Here is an 18,987-nt window from a genome sequence, read left to right as displayed (position 1 = left end):
AGAAACCGGGTGGGCATGTACTCGAGAGGCAGAGACCAGTGGATCTCTGTGAGGTGAAGGACAGCCTGGTCTACATAGAGAGTTCCAGGACAGCCAGGAGAGGCCCAGTCTCAAAAAAAGACACACACAGTAGTGTAGTAGTGTGGGTATGGGCTTCTCAAGGAAGAATTGTGGCTTACTGACTTGTGTGTGTGTGTGTGTGTGTGTGTGTGTGTGTGTGTGTGTGTGTGTGTGTGTGTGTGTGTCTATAACACAAAGTCTATGTAGCCAAGGCTGTTCTGGAACTCTCTAAATAGACAAGTGGGCCTGGAACTCACAGCGATCCACCTGCCTCCACCTCTGCCTCTGCCTCCTGAATGCTGGGATTAAAGGCATGGGACACTCTCCTACCTCTGCTGGAATTCTTGTTTCTCGGCTGGAGAGAAGATTCACACTTGGGGTTGAGGGGCTCCTTTCCCTTCCTATGTCCCCACAGTTCTTCTGTCTTTCCCCTCACAAGGATCCTGGCACGGAGCGACTTGAACTTGGCGGAGGAGATGCTGCACCTGCGCGTGATTCACAGCCTGATGTCGGCCATGGGTAACACTGACCACAGCAATAGCCAGAGGCTGGCCAGCCTCACACTGGAGGTATGAGGGCTGGGGTGGGGCATGTGGCAGACTGCAGGACACCGGCAGTCCAGTCCGCAGATACCCACACTGTCCTGCCACAGTACTTCGTGCAGATGTTCCCGTTGGTGGAGGAACACGTCCGAAACTCCATGGGGGAAGAACTCTACCAGCTCTTCCTCGTAAGTACTTCCATTCACAGCAGCCTCAGCAGATGCCCAGGACAGAATGACGGCCCCCTGTACACAGAATGAATCTAGTCTCCTGACCCGGACACCCCCAACCCCTACACTGTCTTTGTGTTCCCTACCTGCCCCAGCCAGTAAGACGGAAGCAGGATCGCTCTGGCTAAGCAGCTCTGCTTGCCGTAACCCTTCCTCCCCAGCTCGACTCCAGGAGCACACCGCTCTGGTGCCCAGCCAGGCTCCTGCCGTTTCTATCCCCAGAGCGATGCTGAGATCTTGTATACAAAAATAGATAGCATTCAAGCGGACATCTTGGCAGCCAACAAAGTCAATGTTACCAGAGGTGAGCTTCGGGTGAGGGGACCCAGAGCCCAGTGAGGGCCAGGGTTCGGGCTGACACTGGCCTTTGCTGCTTGCAGCGTTAGACAGCTGCGACCACATCAACAACAGCTGCATCAGCTTCTCCACCAGCTCTGACGCTTCGAATCAGGTGGGAGGCATCAGCGACTTTGAGAAGCTTCATTCAGAATCCAGGGAGTGACAGAGCCCCTGTGGCAAACCAGGAAGGCCAAGGTTGTGCCTCGTGGAAGCCTGCCTGTCGGGAGGGTGGCACCGAGAGGACGGTGCCGTTTGGCCCTGGGGAGGAGGCTGAGTATTAGAAAACGCAGTGGGGAAGGGGGAAGCTATTTCTGCAGAAGGGTCTAATAAAAGGTCTTGATGTTACCGTGCTGTGTGGTATGAGCAAAAAGGAGATCTATGAGTGCTGGGTGATAGGGTTGAGGAGTGCTCCTACTTATCCAAAGCAGGTCCCAGGGGAAGGGTCACCAAGACTCCGGAAGGGCTCCAGGGCGTACTGTGGTCTTTTTTTTTTCTTTCTTTCTTTCTTTTTCTTTTTTTTTCCCGGAGCTGGGGGCCGAACCCAGGGCCTTGCACTTGTTAGGCAAGCGCTCTACCACTGAGCTAAATCCCCAACCACTCTTACAGAGTGGTCTTAACAGAGGCCCTGCCCCCTCTTGATCCTCTAAGACAATGGTTCTCAACCTTCCTAACGCTGCAACCCTTTAATACAAGTTCCTCAGGCTATGGTGACCCCAACCATAAAGTTATTTTTATTGCTGTTTCACAGCTGTGATTTGTTAGTTATGAACCATAAGTATCTATGGTTTTCATAGTCTTAGGCAACCCCTGGCGACACCAAGGGGTTGCGACCCGCAGGTGGAGAACACAGCTCTAAGCTCTTCCCCCCACCCACACAAACACACATCTCTCTTCTACCTTTTGCTTTGCTTTTGTTCCCTGTTCCCTCAACCCTTCTGTTTGCAGAGAGACGTTTAGCTCTTATTGTGTCTGAAACAAATTCAATACAAACACCTTTCCCAGTTCCCATCGCGGTCCTGTAACTCAATACCAGAGTGTTCCTTGAAGTCTCTCCTTAATCTTCATCTCTCTAACCGTCTGCTGACCTCCCAAGTACCTGAATTGAGCTGTCCACACTCCTGTTCCTGCCACTCCTATACCCCACCTCTAGTCTCTTAGGCTGCCTTGTGTGGCACCAAGGCCCAAGCCCAGGACCTCAGGTGCTATGTAAATGTTCTACCACTGACCTGTAGCCCCAGATCATTTTTTACTTTTTTTTTTTCTTTTTTTTCGGAGCTGGGGACCGAACTCAGGGCCTTACGCATGCTAGGCAAGCACTCTACTACTGAGCTAAATCCCCAACCCCTCATTTCTACTTTTTAAGGCAAAAATACAATATAACTAAGTTACCTAGGCTGGTTTTGAAACTGAGATCTCCTGACGACGGCAATTACAGGCCTGTCCCACCCCCGGCCCAGCTAATTTCGAGTTCGTATTGCAGTTTTGATTTTGTTTGCTCTCTTGCTCTCCCCGTTGCTTTGAGTGTTTTGTTCCGGATTCTGTTTGTTTGGGTTTGGGTTATGTTCATTGCTGTTAGGTTTTGCCCGGGTTTTTTGTTTGTTATTGTTCCTTTAGGAGGCTTTGATGATGTGATGCTTTTTTTTTTTCCAGATAGGATCTCAGTATGTAGTCTTGGCCCTTCTGGAAGCCATAAAATATCTATCTGCTTCTGCCGGGATTAGAGGCACACACCAGGATGCCTAGCTGAGAGGTTTGCTCTTCTCAGCATAGATTAAGGAAAAAAAGAGAAAGAATCACCAGAGTGGTGATTCTCAAAGGAAGGAATACCAAAACATTTCTCTGCTGTATTGGTTGAATATTATTCCTTTTGAGAGAGTGAGTTTGCTTCTCGTTTTGTTTTCACACTGTAGTTGTCTTCAGAAGCATCAAAAGAGGGAATCAGATCCCATTACAGACGGTTGTGAGCCACCAAGTGATTACGGGCTTTTAGGGACTCGCCCACATTTATTACTCTTAAATATAGGAGTAAATAAAGTTCTACTTTTTTTGTTACCATTATTAGCCTTGTGGTCACAAGGCCTCAAAAAATTGGGTTAAGACTCAGAGTTGTTCCTCTCCACGGAAATCTTTAGTAAAAGGCGAAAGATTTATACGATCTGAAGAGAAACCAGAGTGTAAGGTAGGATTGCTGTATGTAGTTCTCACCTGACTGTGTATCTTAGATCACTGATGGTAACTTTTTCCTCAAAAGTACATAATACTTCTGCTTTATTCTCACTTAAATCTGTGAAAGTCGTACCATTATGAAGGGAACCAAGATAGAACAAAGAAACCAGCTGTTTCTGCTTTTAAATCAAGCAATGACCTCTTCGCAGTGCATTGTGGGTATGTAAATGAGGCCAAGTTGCCAAGGTCCGGCCTCCGAAAATACTTTAGATATTTCATTTCCCGCCCCCCACTGTAAAGTGTGAGCTGACCACGAGGGGGCAGTGCAAACGCCAAATATTCTGAATGTTATCTAGTAGGCAAGTCTGACTTAAAATTTTCACTCTGGGATAACATGCTCTAAAATTAAAAAATAAAAAATAGAGCCCTTATCTATACACGAGACACTGGTTTCCACCCTCCGCATTAGTCAGTAAATAAACAACGAAATGATTGTATTAGTATCTTCATTTAACACAAAGGATTGAGCATCTGAGGTCCCCCTGCCCTAAGACACAGGAATGTGTGCCAAGCACTGATAACGGAAAGTTCAAAGACACAGGGGCCAAGCACTAGAGGGTCGAGAGAAGCAAATGAGAAGGGCGGAGGCGCTGGAACTTTCCGTACCTCAAGATTTATCTCGAATATAATGGCGAGCTATTGAAAGTTCAACCGAACAGTTGCCGGCTTTTGTTTGCTTGTTTGGTTTGGTTTTTTTTTGGGGGGGGGGGCAGGGTTTCATACAGTCTGTTTCTCCACATAGCTGAAAACGACTGAACTCGCGATCCTTCTACCTGCATTCCCAAGCGCTTGCACAACAGGCATGGGTCACTCATCAAACTTGTTATTTCAGATTGATGATTTGGTTTCGTTTTTGTTGTTTAGTAGGTATGAGTAGCCTAGAACTTGATATATAGACAAGGCTGGCCTAGAATTCACAGATCTTCCTGACTATATCCCCTTAATGCCGGGATTTAAAAACTACCACATCTTGTCAGGGTGAACTGATAACTCCTACTGTTAGCATTCTAAGCTCCACCCCCACAGTTACCTGGCAACAGCCAGATACGCCTAATCCTATAAAAGGAGCTGCTTGCCCCCCTCCTCTCTCTCTTGCTCCCTCTTGCTCCTCTCTCTCTCTCCCTTGCTCTTCCCCTCTTCCCCCTTTGTCCCTTCTCTCCCTATTTCCTTCCCCTCATCTCTCCACGTGCCCCTCCTCCTCTCCGTATCCTTTGTAAACACATTGGTGCTGAAACCCATGGCATATCCCCCCTTTATCTTTTTATAAACACATGACCTACCGTCACCCAAATTCTCCGGTGGTGTTGGGAACAACGTAGCAGGCTGAAGAGCAGGAGGCCAGTCGCCAATTAGGACAGAGTTTCTAAAGTGTTACTATAGAGCCAGTGTGACAGCACACAAGTATAACCTGTAATCCCAACACTGGAGAGGTAGAGGCAGGAGGTGAAAGGGACACCCAAGACAGAGCTCTTAGCACAGAGGAGATTTGTTTGCTCTGAGGGACAAAGGACAGGGAATATGAGACAAAGACAGGAGGTAGAGGACAAGGAAGAAAGGGAAGGGAACAACAGAGAAGAGGGGGAGGGGTATTTATCCCTGTGGGTAACAGAGGACTGCCCCTGCATAAAAAGAAGACAGATGGCGGTTTATAAAGGTAAAAGGTGAAACCCCACATTAGGATGAGATAGTTAATTGTTTTCTATGTTTGAATGATTTTTAAATGTATGGTTTTTTTTTTGTTTGTTTTTGTTTTTTTTGGAGCTGGGGACCGAACCCAGGGCCTTGTGCTTGCTAGGCAAGCGCTCTACCACTGAGCTAAATCCCCAACCCCTGTTCTTTTTTATTGTATGAGTACTCTGACTCTGTGTATACCAGCATACCAAAAAAAAGGGTGTCAGACCCTTTTCTAGATGGTTGTGAGCCACCATGTGGTTGCTGAGAATTGAACTCAGGACCTCTGGCCGAGCAGCCAGGGCTCTTAACCACTGAGCCATCTCTCCAGCCTGAGGTATTTGGCTTTCTTTGGGCATGTAAATTAGATGAGCCAAAAGGGGCTTTTAGTTGCTGGACTTCGATACTTTGATAGCTGGCCTTTGATGGCCTTTGATAGCCTCCGAAGGAGGAAGTGGCCAAATGAGAGAACAGGCCTTGGTGGTAGCTCCGGGAATGTAATCTAACAGTTTTTAGCCAGGCCGAGGGACCGGGGGAAGGGCAAGGCCTGCCAGAGCCATGCTTGCCATGCTTAGGCTGGCTAGAGTCCCTCCAGGAGGGTCAGATATTCAAGCCCAGCCTGAACTACACGAGGCTCTGTCTCAACAACAAAAATGTAGTTGTCAGGCCTAGTAGCTCACACTTGTAATCACCATACAAAGGAGGCAGAGGCCAACGGCAAGGAGATCACCTACAAGTTCAAGGGCAGCTTAATCTACACATTGAAACTCTTAGGTGAAAACAAAGATTCCATAAAGAAAACACATGCAGGGGCTGGAGAGATGGCTCAGTGGTTAAGAGCATTGGCTGCTCTTCCAGAGGTCCTGAGTTCAAATCCCAGCAACCACATGGTGGCTCACAGCCATCTGTAATGAGATATACTGCCCTCTGCTGGTGTGTCTGAAGACTGGTATAGTGTACTTATATATGATAAATAAATAAATCTAAAAAAAAAAAAAGATTCATTTATTGGGCTGGAGAAATGATTCAGTGGTTAAGAGCATTGGCTGCTCTTCCAGAGGTCCTGAGTTCAAATCCCAGCAACCACATGGTGGCTCACAACCATCTGTAACAGGGATCCGATGCCCTCTTCTGGTGTGTCTGAAGACAGCTACAGTGTGCTTACATATAATAAATAAATCTTAAAAAAAAAAAAAAAAAAGGGTTGGGGATTTAGCTCAATGGTAGAGTGCTTGCCTAGCAAGCGGAAGGCCCTGGGTTCGGTCACCAGCTCCAAAAAAAAGAAAAAAGAGAAAAAGAAAGAAAAGAAAAGAAAAGAAAAGAAAAGAAAAGAAAAGAAAAGAAAAGAAAAGAAAAGAAAAGAAAACGCATGCAGAGCAGGTGCTCGGCATGCTAGCAGCCAAGCCTGATGACTTCAACTCAATCCCTGGGATCCGGGGAAGAAAGACTTGACTCCTGCAAGTTATCCCCTGACTGCCAAACGGACACTGGTGTACACACACACACACACACACACACACACACACACACACACATCCCTTGAACTCACAGGGATCCACCTAGCTCTGCCTCCTGAGTACAAGGATTAAAGGCACACGCCACCATCCCTGGTAACTAATTACTTTTTTAACAGGGAATAATGCTGCAGGAGAGACAATTTGTCTCAGAGAATATACTTCTCTAAAAGGGAGGAGGAGGAGGTTTAGAGGTTTTGGTGATGGTGGTGGTGGTGGTTGGTTGGTTTGGTTTGGTTTAATTTAGTCTGGTCTTTAGAAGCAGGGTCTCCGGGGTTGGGGATTTAGCTCAGCGGTAGAGCGCTTGCCTAGCACACGCAAGGCCCTGGGTTCAGTCCCCAGCTCCGAAAAAAAAAGAAAAAAGAGAAAAAGGAAAAAAAAAAAAAAAAGAAGCAGGGCCTCTCTTAGCCCTGGCTTCCTAGAACTCGGCCTGTAGACCCATATACCTCTGCCTCCTGAGTGCCGGGATTAGAGATGTGCAGCCCCACCGCCCAGCGTAGAGTTTTGCTTATTTGATTTTAAGAGACTTGCTTGGCATTATCTCCTGTCATTTATGAAGGGTCCATATCTAGGTGGCTAAACAGACACCTCACCTTATCGATTTTACAGCACCAGTGTCTTTTGGGACGTTTGGGGTCATTGGGAGTCGGGCTCCAGACACTTCCATTTGGGCTGTTCTGCCTCAACATGTCCCCTGACAGCAAGATCGAATTAAAGTCATAGAAGTCCAAGATGTCTACCTCCCACAGCCCACCATGCTGGCTATTCCATACAGAAACGGGGCCCTGGTTACATTGACTCATAGGCCATAGAATTCTAAGGCTCAAATGGCATTTTAGATCAGAGAGGGAGTGGTTACTGTAAGAAACTGGAGGCCGGGCTTGGCTCCTGGTTTTGGACATTTTTTTAAGATTTATTTATTTATTTACTCATTCATTTATTCATTCATTCATTTAATGTATATGAGCACACTGCAGCTGTCTTCAGACACACCAGAAGCGGGCACAGATCTCATTACGGATGGTTGTGAGCCACCATGTGGTTGCTGGGAGTTGAACTCAGGACCTCTGTAAGAGTTGTAAAGCACTTCATCCCTCACCATGTCCTTGGTTGGGTTTCTAGAATTTCAAGGTGGAAAGAGGAGAGAGTTTATAAAATCATAGAACCTAGAGGCCCAGGAGATGGTGGTGTGCACCTTTAATTCCAGTAGGAAAGAAAGAAAGAAAAGAAAAAAAGGAAGGAAAAGAAGAAAGAAAGAAAGAAAGAAAGGAAGGAAGGAAGGAAGGAAGAAAGGAAGGAAGGAAGGAAGAAAAAAAGAAAGAGAGAGAGAGAGAGAGAGAGAGAGAACAAATTAGGGCTGCTGAACCTGCCTATTTCTTTGGCTTTTTGAGCCTGGTTCGGGTCGGGGGATGTCTATGTAGCACTGGCTGTCCTGAAACTCACTCTGTGGTTCAGAATGATCTTTTTTTTTTTTTTTTTTTTTCTTTTTTTCGGAGCTGGGGACCGAACCCAGAGCCAGCGCTTGCTAGGCAAGTGCTCTACTGCTGAGCTAAATCCCCAACCCCAGGATGATCTTAAACTCACCAGATCTTTCTCCTAGGTACTAGGATGAAGACCTATTTCGATCAGTTTGATTGTCTCTTGTCTCTTGTCTCTTTGTAATTCGGTAAACTGAGGCAGATAATATGCTTGTGAACCCCACGAAAGCACTGAACTAAAAAGGCTGAGAATACCAGTCCCCCCTAAATATATCTGCCCTGCCATCACCTGCACACCAAAATTTCTGATTTTTAACCAACAATAGACAGTCCCACATAAGCAGGACCTCAAAAAATTAGGTTAAGACTCAGAGTTGTTCCTCTCCACGGAAATCTTTAGTAAAAGGCGAAAGATTTATACGATCTGAAGAGAAACCAGAGTATACGGCGGTGTATCCGCCCACCGTCCTCGGCCGACTGTAACTCCTACATAACCGATGGGAACTAGATGCACAAAATATCTGGTTAGACGCCTCTTCTTTCGATTCACACTAAGCCTCTGAAAACTGAATCGCTATTAAGAAAAACTAAACAGAAAAGAAAAACGAAGGAGAAGAGTTTACATTTTTAAACTTTAGCGCGGGCCTGTGTGCAGTGCATTGTGGGTATGTAAAAAAATGCTAAGTCACCGACCAGATTTCCAAAACGCCGACCTTTCTCCCTGTGCTACCGCCGGGCTACCATTAGGGGGCAGGGCGAAAGCCGTATTTACGAGAAAATTATATATATATACAAGCTAACCACAGTCTGACTTTGTGTGTGTATGGGGGGGAGGTATTCGGAACCCCACCCTTAGCGAAGGAACTATTGGCAGTTGATGGCTACTGAGGAAGACAGGTTTTTGCAGGTTCCTCACGCTCCCAGTACATGTTCATACTCATGTGATTTGGGGCAGCATTTACTGAACTCAGGAGGTTATTAACTACAAAGGAAAAAACAAAGACAAAAACAAAACCCACAATAAAGAGGACATGAGGTAGAGGGACTTGAGATGAGGTAAGTTGGAGGAAGGTAGTGGATATGATCCAAATACATTGGGTATTGGGTTGTGGTGGCCCATACCTTTAGTCCCAACACTTAGAAGCAAAGGCAAGCGTATCTCTCCGGTTGAGTCCAATCTGTTCTACAGAGCAAGTATTAGGCCAGCTAGGATTACATAGACCCTATTTCAAAATAAATTTAAAAATAGGTAAATAAATAAATGGTAACTATAAACAAAATAGAGGTTGGAGAGATGACTCAGCAGTTAAGAGCACCGGTTGTTCTTTTAGAGGGCCAGGGTTCAATTCCCAGCACCTACATGGCAGCTCACAACTGTTTATAACTCCAGTTCCTGGAGATCTGACATCCTCACACATGTACACAGGCAAAACACAGATGCACATTAAATAAATAAATCTTTTTAAAAATGAAAAGCTTGAAAATTGTCTTGTCACATTCACTTTCCACAGATGCGTTGAACGCTAACTTGCCTAGCCTGAGACCCAGGAATGTGGGCTGAGCTTTGGTAACAGAATTGGGATACAGGGGCCAGAGGAGCAAGGTGGTAACCTGAGATGTACCTAGGAAAGCTTTAAGTCAACACTGGAGTCTCAGACAAGAGAGTGCCAGGAATATACAACCATGCTGGTCTTCACAGTGAGATCTAGGATAGCCTGGGCTATAGAGAGTGGTTCTTCCTCCAAAAAGAAGGAAGATGAGAAGGAAAATCATATAAAACAGAAGAACGGTGGTGGTGGTGGGGTTAAATATTCTTTTGTTTGTTTTTCTGCTTTTGTTTTGTTTGTTTTTGTTTTTCAAGACATGATTTCTCTGGTGTAATAGCCCTGGCTGTCCTGTACTCACTTTATAGACCAGGCTGGCCTTGAACTCACAGAGACCGGCCTGCTTCTGCCTACAGAATACTGGAATTGCAGGCATGTGCAACCATGCTAGCTTCATATTTTTTTTAAAGATTTATTCATTTATTATATATAAGTACACTGTAGCTGTCTTCAGATACACCAGAAGAGGGCATCGGATCTCTTTACAGATGGTTGTGAGCCACCATGTGGTTGCTGGGAATTGAACTCAGGACCTCTGGAAGAGCAGTCGGTGCTCTTAACCACTGAGCCATCTCTCCAGTCCCATATTTATTTTTAAAAGTAGGATCATTCCAGTGTGGAGGTTTATGCCTTTCATCCCAGCACCCAGAGGCAAAAGCAGAAGCAGACAGATCTCTATAAATTTGAGGCCAGCATGGTCTACATAATGACTTCCAGGACAGCCTGGTCTACATAGTGAGACCAGACCTTGTTTCAAACAAAACAAAATAAAAGGCAGGAAAGTCAGAGCTGGAGTGATGTCTCGTTGGTTAAGGGCACTCCTTACTCTTCTTGAGGACCCAGGTTCAGTTCCCAGAAACCACATGGCTACCAGGCACACACAGACATACAGGATGGCAAAACATTCATATACAAAACTAAAATATTCAAATAATAAAAGCAGGCAAATCAGTTGGTGTTCAGGGGAAGTGCCCCCTCCCCCCAATTTCCTATAATGAGGGCCTGGCCTCCAGTGCATTAGTGTCTTGGGGTTACTATTGCTGATAAAGCACCGTCCCCAAAACAATTTGGGGAGAAAAAATAGTTGATTTTGCTCAGGGTTCCACATAACAATCCATCTTCAAAGGATGAGGGCAGGAACCTGGAGGCAGGAGCTGACGCTGAGGCCATAGAGGGTGCTGCTTTAGGCTTGCTTACCATGGCTTGCTCAGCCTGCCTTCTTATAGATCCTAGGACCCCTGCCCAGGCTTGGTCCTCCCCATTGATCACTAATTAAGTAAATCCCTCAGGGTCTTATGGAGGCTCCCTCCTCTCTGATGACTCTGGCTTGTATCAACTTAGCCCAATATTAGCCAGTACAATTAGAATGTGATTTTTTTACAATCTTGTTTTTCCAAGACAGAGTTTCTCCATGCAGTCCTGGAACTCTCCCTCTACATACCAGCTTGGCCAGGGTCTCACTGTAGACCTGGCAGGCCTGGAACTCACTATAAAGCCCAGGAGTGTGGGTTTATTTGGAAATTGGATTATGTCTTAGGGTTTTATTGCTGTGAACAGACACTATGACCAATGTAAGTTTTTTTTTTTGTTTGTTTTGTTTTTTTTGTTTTTGTTTTTTTTTTTTTGGAGCTGGGGACCGAACCCAGGGCCTTGTGCTTCCTAGGCAAGCGCTCTACCACTGAGCTAAATCCCCAACCCCCCAATGTAAGTTTTATAAAGGACATTTAACTGGGGCTGGCTTACAGGTTCAGTCCATTATCATCAAGGCGGGAGCATGGCAGCATCCAGGCAGGCCTGGTGCAGGAGGAGCTGAGTTCTACATCTTCACCTGAAGGAAGCCAGGAACAGACTGAGCATCCTAGGAGGAGCTAGGAGGAGGGTCTCCAAGCCCACCCCACAGTGACACGCTTCCTCCAACAAGGCCACACCTTCTAACAGTGCCACTTCCTGGGCCAAGCATATACAAACCATCACATCAAACAGTCTTAACTACCGGGAGACCCCGCCCCCCTACCAAGTGAGACACAAACGAAGTTTGATGCAAAAGCAAGAGGTTTATTTTCCAGCAAGTCGAGGTCGACTTCCAATCAGCCCCTCATGTCGAGTGACTGGAAGGGGACCCCAATGGCTATAACAAGAGTTCTAGGGCTGGAGAGATGGCTCAGCGGTTAAGAGCACTGAGAGTTCTTCCAGAGGTCCTGAGTTCAATTCCCAGCAACCACATGGTGGCTCACAACCATCTGTACTGGAATCTGATGCCCTCTTCTGGTGTGTCTGAAGACAGCTACAGTGTACTTAGCTTAATAAATAAATAAATTTAAAAAAAAGAGAGTTTTAATACTTTTTAGTGACACAGGCTACCTCAGCAAGGTTACAGTTTAAACTTATTGGCTAGGCATATTGACCTTTGAATCTATTGACTAGCAAGCATATGACATGCATTCAAACTCTATCTGGGACCAGAGGGTCAGGTGACTGACAGCCAGTACATTCTGCATTTTTCAATAATATCCCTGCTCCTCCGGAGAACTGTAGGTGGATTATGGAACTTGGCCTAGCCTTGACCCGAGGCAGGAAGCTGGTACTGGCCTGATCTTGACCCGAGGCAGTCGGTGTAAAGCTGGCAAAAGCCCTTAGGGTCTTTCACAGGAACTCCATAACCTACCTACTTTCTACCAGGCCAAGGCTCTTAATAGCTCTTACAGTTCAGTAAGAACTAGGGTCCTTCAGTTATGTCAGGCACTTTTTCTAAAAAGCGTGGAGCCATCAGCTATCAGGAAGCCAAAAGCAGGAGAGAAGTCTGGAATCTCCACCTTCATTTTGCGTTTGTTCCCCCTGCTTTGGACCACCAGTTTGCCTCAGTACAAAGGTACACTAATCACTGAAGGATGTCTTCCTGAAATCTCCAGGACTGAGACCATGCCACCCCCCAACGCTAGAGACACCTGTGGAATCTTGCTGTCAGTACAATTGTTCTTGGTTTTTTTTACAGTGTTATGTTCTAAACTCCCCCAAACTGCCTAAAAGGTATTCAGTTGTTACCCTTGTCACCTTGGATTCTAGGAGCAGTGAAACTTCAGAAAAATGACAGCCTCGCCCTGCAGAGAGGAGTAATTATCCCCTGTGACTACTGTAGCAATCCCCTTGCTTCTGCCTCCTGAGCGTTGGCAGTACAGATGGGTCACTGTCCTGATTTGCTGTCTTTTTCTTTCTGGTTTGGTTTGGTTTGGTTTGGTTTGGTTTGGTTTGGTTTGGTTTGGTTTGGTTTGGTTTGGTTTTTCCAGACAGGGTTTCTCTATACAGCCCTGGCTATCCTAGAACTCCCTCTGCAGACCAGAAACTTCACCAGTGTCTGCCTCCCGAGTGCTGGGATTAAAGGTGTGTGTTTCAAAAGCAGTCCTGTTTTGTTTTTCTTTAGAACAGGTTCTCCACTGTTACTGGGAGTCGGGGTCTGAGGCATGAGCCTCAAGGATCTTGGCATCTTCTTCCAAGAATTAAATGGGTACTGAGAAGTTGGCTAGGTTTAAAATGCCTGTTGCTCTTCCAGAGGACCCGAGTTTGATTCCTAGCACCACATGACTTACAACTACCTGTAACTATAGCTTGTAGTCAGGCATCCCATTCTAAGGCCACTCACATGTGGCACACACACACACACACCCCACACACACAGGAAATAAATCTTTAGAGGCTGGAGCAATGGTTCAGCCACTAAAGAGGACTGGTTGCTCTTCCAAAGGTTCTAGGTTCAATTCCCAGCCCCCTCACAATGATTCACAACCATCTGTAGCTCCAGTCTAAGAAGACCCAATGTCTATTGGCCTCCTCAGGTACCAGGTATGCACATAGTATACAGGCATGCTTCAGTAAGCATCCCTACACATACTATAAAAATTAATAATAATAAAAAAGCTAGGGTGGTGGTGTACAGCTTTAATCCCAGCACTTGGGAGGCAAAGAAGGCAGGCAGATCTCAGAGTTCCAGTACAGTGAGGGTGACACAGAGAAACCCTGTCTCAAAAACAAAAGCATTAATGAGAAAGACTTAGTACTGAGAGAGAAAGAGAGAATCCAGGAGAAAGGAAAAAGTGAGGGGGACTCTGGGACTAAAACATGGAGTAGAGGACAGTGGAACCTCTTCTCAGATCAGAGTGCAAATGTTGCCGTAACCCACCACAGTGATCATGATCTCCTTCGGGCTCCACTGACACTGACTCCTGAGCAGCCTTCCTTCCAGCTCTACCTCTTCAGCATTGACAGCTGAAGTGAGAAAAATCAGGAAGCCAGAGCTGCACCCAGCCGCTCAAGCTGGTGTTCCTGGCACTCAGGAGGCAGGTTACATGTTAGTTGAAGACCAGCCTCCACTCCAGAGGAAGCTGAGTGTGTTCACATCGGTAACCCTACCAGCTGGGAGGCTGACGTAGGCAATACTTAATACAAGTTTAGGACCAGCCTGTTCCACACAATGGATTTTAAGCTAGCCAAATATATGAAGTAAGAGCCTAAAAGCTAACGGAGGGAGGGACAGACAAAAAGGAAGACAAATAAACAAGCAAACAGGGGTTGGAGAAATGGCTCAGAGGTTAAGAGCACTGACTGCTCTCCAAGAGGTCCTGAGTTCAATTCCCAGCAACCACATGGTGGCACACAACCATCCATAATGGGCATCCGATGCCCTCTTCTGGTGTGTCTAAAGATAGCAACAGTGTACCCACATACATGAAACAAATAAATAAATCTTTTAAAAAAAAAAAAAAAAAAAAAGAGCACCGACTGCTCTTCCAGAGGTCCTGAGTTCAATTCCCAGCAGCCATATGGTGGCTCACAGCCATGTATAATGGGATGTGGTGCCCTCTTCTGGTGGGTCTGAAGATGGATGTAGTGTACTTATATACATAAAATAAATAGGCTGGATGTTATTTGGCAAGTCTCTAATGGCTACAGCAAAGGTCTTCTTGCACAGAAGTTCCACAGAATCCACCTAGATCTCGCTTCAGCCCATTGTCACAGAAAACTGGAATGAGTTCCCGAGATAATACAGAAGAAGGACAGGGATAACTAAAGTTCTAACTTTAAACGAAAGACAGTAGTCCTGCTTAAACAGGACCTCAAAAAATTAGATTAAGACTCAGAATTGTTCCTCTCCACGGAAATCTTTAGTAAAAGGCGAAAGATTTATACGATCTGAAGAGAAACCAGAGTATGCAGCTGGGTCCCCTCCAAGCACTCTCGGCCGACTGTAACTCCTAGATAACCGATGGGGGTTAGTTACACAAAATAAATGATGACTCCTGCTTTCCTTTCACACAAGTCTTTGCAAAGTCACATCGCTATAAGGAAAATTCAACGGGAAAGAAGAAAATAAGCGTTTACCCATTTAAATTTGCGCACCGATCTATGTGCAATGCATTGTGGGTATGTTAATAAGGCTGCTCTTATTTCATTTCCCCCCCCTGGAAGATGCTGAACCGCCGCCAGAGGGCAGTGCAGAAGCCGGAATCACGGGAATATAAACACACCTTGTTTTAAAGTTACAAGTGAAAGTTCTTTTTTTTTTTTTTTAAGCCGGAGAGGGGGGTATAATGCTTTGATTTTGCTTCTTGAAAGTTTGAGACTGTGCGTCACACTGTCCACTAGGCTGGCCTTGAGCTCACTATGTTACCTGGTGGGCTTGGGAAGTTGAGCATAGTTCTCTTTGCCTCAGTCTCAAGAGTGCTGAGCAGCCATTAGGGAGTCTCCTGTAAGCTGGCATTAAACTCGCCGAGTCGACTAGGAAGATCTTGAACTCCTCATCTTCCTGCCTCTACTTCCTAAATGTTGGCATGGCAGGCATATGCACCTACACCCAACTAAAAGTTCTCTCTTTTTTTTTTTTTTGTTCTTTTTTTCGGAGCTGGGGACCGAACCCTTGCGCTTCCTAGGTAAGCGCTCTACCACTGAGCTAAATCCCCAGCCCCAAAAGTTCTCTTAATAATTAAACATAAAATAAACGGGGCGGGGCTTGCCTAGCCAGCAGACAGCACTGGGTTTCATTCCAGCATCAAGAACTAAATATAAGAATGAACAGTCAAGGGGCTGGGGATTTAGCTCAGTGGTAGAGCGCTTACCTAGGAAGCACAAGGCCCTGGGTTCGGTCCCCAGCTCCGAAAAAAAGAACAAAAAAAAAAAAAAAAAGAATGAACAGTCAAACCTTGAAACCGGTTATCCTGGTATATTCATTAAAAAAAAAAATCTGTTGAGAACTAGTAGTTCTTGTTCTAGGACAGAGGGCTGTATGCTGAGCCTCTAAGAATACATTGTTTACTGACCCAGACCAAGCACCAAGGATCCGGAGGGCAAGGTGGCAACTGCATGTTATCTGTACATAACCTGATGTTATGACTTATTGAAGAAAAGGAAAGCTGAGGTGAAATTGTACTCCAGATGAACTTGCCTTGGACAGACCATCACATAACCATGGGCACCATGAGCAGGAGATGTGAAGAGAGGGCATCCAAAGAAATAGAGCATCTTAAGTGAGGCAGAAGCAGAATGATGGGGCTTTTGGTTTGGGTTTTTGGTTTTTTCCCCTCCTTTTCCTTCTCCTGTTTCAACAGGGTCTCAATTTGTAGCCCTAAGCTACCCCAGAATTTGCTATGTAGCCCAGGCTGATCTGGAACTCATAGATCCACTTGCTTCTGCCTCCTTCTTCTGGGATTAAAGGTTTGCACCACTAAACCAGGCCAAATGTTGGGATATTGACGGAAGACAGACACCCTTCACTTCTAAAGGATAAAGTGGGATTCTGACTTTTACAAGTTTCTGGGTGGGAAAGCACCAACACTTTGTACTCTAGCTTGTAGTGGCCAGGGGTGCCTGGAGCCACCAAGTGGGAAGACATTAGATAATTCAAGGTTATGGTTCAAGGCTGCTTTTTGTCTAGGACTCGGAGGGGCCAGCTTTGCTCATAGTCACAAGGGAGAGAGAGAGAGCTGAGCTCTTTGAAGGTCACAGCAGTCTCAACTCTGTCTCAGAAAGAGTTCCATAGAGGCATGGCCTGATCTAGGAGAGGGAGAGAGGAAGCTAGAGGGTTCTGTTCTACCTTGGAAACAAGAGGAAGCCACTGAAAAGCTGTAAAACAATCCCAGCACTGGGGAGGATGAGGCAGGAGAATTACTCCGACGCTCAAAGCTGTGTTACTTTTCATAGTGAGTCTCCAGCCAGCCTAGTCTGCTTTTTTGTTTGTTTTATTTTGTTTTTGTTTTTGTTTTTTTTTTAAGGCAAGGTATCTCTGTGCAGCCCAGGCTATCCCTGGAATTCACTCTGTAGATCTTGAGCTCACAGAGATCTGCCTGCCTCAGCCTCCCCAGTGCTTGGATAAAAAGTGAGGGCCAGGGGTTGGGGATTTAGCTCAGTGGTAGAGCGCTTGCCTAGCAAGCACAAGGCCCTGGGTTCGATCCCCAGCTCCAAAAAAAAAAAAGAGAAAAAAAAGTGAGGGCCATCACACTTGGCTGTGGGCTACTTTTTAAACACTGAATGAAATATAAATCCTGGGGTTTTGTTTTGTTTTGTTTTGTTTTGTAAAAAAAAAAAATGCTGCCAGGCATGGAGGCACATATCCTTAATCTCAGTGATGAGGAGGCAGAGGCAGGCAGGTGGATCTTTTCAAGTCTGAGGCCAGCCTGGTCTGGTTTACGTATGGAATTTTAGACAGCCATGGCTATGTAGTAAGACCCTGTCTAATCAAACCAAAACATTGACAAGAGAAGGAAGGAAGGAAGGAAGGAAGGAAGGAAGGAAGGAAGGATTGAAGAGGCGAAGAAAAGAAAGCAGGGCAGTGGTGGAGGACACCTTCGAACCCAGCACTCAGAGGGAAAGGCAGGTGGATCTCTGTGAGTTTGAGGCCAGCCTGGTCTACGGAGTGAGTTCCAGGACAGCCAGGGCTACACAGTAAAACTCTGTCTAAAAACAAACAAATAAACAAAAACAACAAAAAGATGAGCCAAGCTTCTGCTGAATATTACTTGGGATGTCCCTAAAGCCACTGATCCTGATGGCCTCTGCTGTCACTACAACAGGAGAGAAACTTAAGAGATGTACATTCCCCCTCTACCCCGTCTCTCTTATGTAACACCATAGTCAACCATGGCACAGAAAATCCTCACTTCGTATTTCTGTTTCAGGTAAAAACACGGGAGAGAAAATTACAGGCATACTTCACCAAAAGAGTGTGTGCGTTTTATAAAAAGAAAGAAAGAACAGGCTGTGTTTTGGTAGAGGCGGTACCAGTATGGTGAGATGGCCTCCCTCTGTGGACCCATACTAAGGTATTCCTTCCCTGTGAGGTACCAGCCACATGAAGGATATAGTACAGAAGAGAGTTGTTTAGGGCATGAGAAGGGGGTTGAGGAGGGAGTAGAGACAGAGAAAGGCAGAGAGAGAGAGAGAGAGAGAGAGAGAGAGAGAGGAGAGAGAAGTGGGGGAGGCCAGCTAGGAACATAAGAGAGAGAGGGGGAGGGAGAGAAGAGGTGAGAGAGGAGAGGTAAGAGGAGAAAGAGAGAAAAGAGAAGAGAGAAGGGGGAGATGTGGAGAGGGGGGAGGAAGACAGGGAACAGGGGCAGGGAGAAAAGGGGCAGAGAGTAAGAATTAAGAGATAAGAGAGAGTTGGGGATTTAGCTCAGTGGTAGAGTGCTTGCCTAGGAAGCGCAAGGCCCTGGGTTCGGTCCCCAGCTCCGGAAAAAAAAAAAAAAAAAAACCAAAAAAAAAAAAAAAAAAGAGATAAGAGAGAGAGGAGGGGGCAAGCAGCCCCTTTTATAAGTAAGCCAGGCACAACTGGCTATTGCCAGGTAACTGTGGGGCAGAGCCTAGGAGGAATGCTAACAGAGTGGACTGTTTCTTTTTCTTCCTTCCTTCCTTCCTTCCTTCCTTCCTTCCTTCCTTCCTTCCTTCCTTCCTTTCTCTCTCTCTTTCTCTCTCTCTTTCTTTCGATTTATTTATTTCATGTATGTGGGTACATTGTCACTGTCTTCAGACACCAGAAGAGGGCATCGGATCCCATGACAGATTGTTGTGAGCCACCATGTGGTTGCTGGGAATTGAACTCAAGACCTCTGGAAGAGCAGTCTGTGCTCTTAACCGCTGAGCCATCTCTCCAGCCCCACCCCCCGTTCTTAATAGAAAAAATGTCTCACGGACAGGTACTATTCGTCTTGTTTATTCCACTATTCCTGTCCAGCACTATGTCTAGCACTAGCATGTGGCCGATTATTAAATTGGTGTCTTTGAAATATTTTATTCATTTCGAAGAGAAAGCAGTCATCAAGAAGCCAGGATTTGAACCCGTC

The 18,987-nt window shown here is 45.9% G+C and overlaps 1 protein-coding gene, 1 long non-coding RNA gene and 3 other non-coding genes across 8 annotated transcripts in view; 2 read left to right on the top strand and 3 right to left on the bottom strand.

Moving 5' to 3' along the window:
- Armh1 (armadillo-like helical domain containing 1) overlaps positions 1-1,517 on the top strand; it is a 39,738-nt gene extending 38,221 nt beyond the window's left edge. For 3 of the 4 annotated variants that reach the window (XM_087550588.1, XM_087550589.1, XM_087550590.1), the window contains 4 exons: positions 500-629; positions 713-790; positions 1,055-1,136; positions 1,213-1,516. In XM_087550588.1, the coding sequence (XP_087406714.1) occupies positions 500-629; positions 713-790; positions 1,055-1,136; positions 1,213-1,334 (412 nt within the window). In that variant the 3' untranslated portion in view covers positions 1,335-1,516. 4 annotated transcript variants of the gene reach the window in all.
- The window catches only part of LOC148005993 (uncharacterized), a 1,435,680-nt gene that overhangs the window by 311,686 nt on the left and 1,105,007 nt on the right, over positions 1-18,987 (top strand). The window contains exon 2 of the long non-coding RNA XR_015621077.1: positions 10,021-10,110. This is a non-coding gene — a long non-coding RNA (uncharacterized LOC148005993). The remainder of the gene's footprint in view (positions 1-10,020; positions 10,111-18,987) is intronic.
- On the bottom strand, positions 3,232-3,347 carry LOC120103378 (U5 spliceosomal RNA). The gene has a single exon (XR_015621513.1). It is a non-coding gene; the product is annotated as a U5 spliceosomal RNA (small nuclear RNA).
- On the bottom strand, positions 8,389-8,504 carry LOC120103377 (U5 spliceosomal RNA). Its single transcript, XR_015621512.1, has one exon. It is a non-coding gene; the product is annotated as a U5 spliceosomal RNA (small nuclear RNA).
- Rnu5f1l1 (RNA, U5F small nuclear 1 like 1) lies at positions 14,753-14,868 on the bottom strand. Its single transcript, XR_015621511.1, has one exon. It is a non-coding gene; the product is annotated as a U5 spliceosomal RNA (small nuclear RNA).

Source organism: Rattus norvegicus, chromosome 5, assembly GCF_021556685.1.
Source record: "Rattus norvegicus strain SHRSP/BbbUtx chromosome 5, alternate assembly SHRSP_T2T, whole genome shotgun sequence".
NCBI classification, from domain to species: Eukaryota; Metazoa; Chordata; class Mammalia; order Rodentia; family Muridae; genus Rattus; species Rattus norvegicus.
The sequence above is the reverse complement of the archived record's forward strand: the minus strand, read 5'-3'. Positions and strand labels throughout refer to the sequence as shown.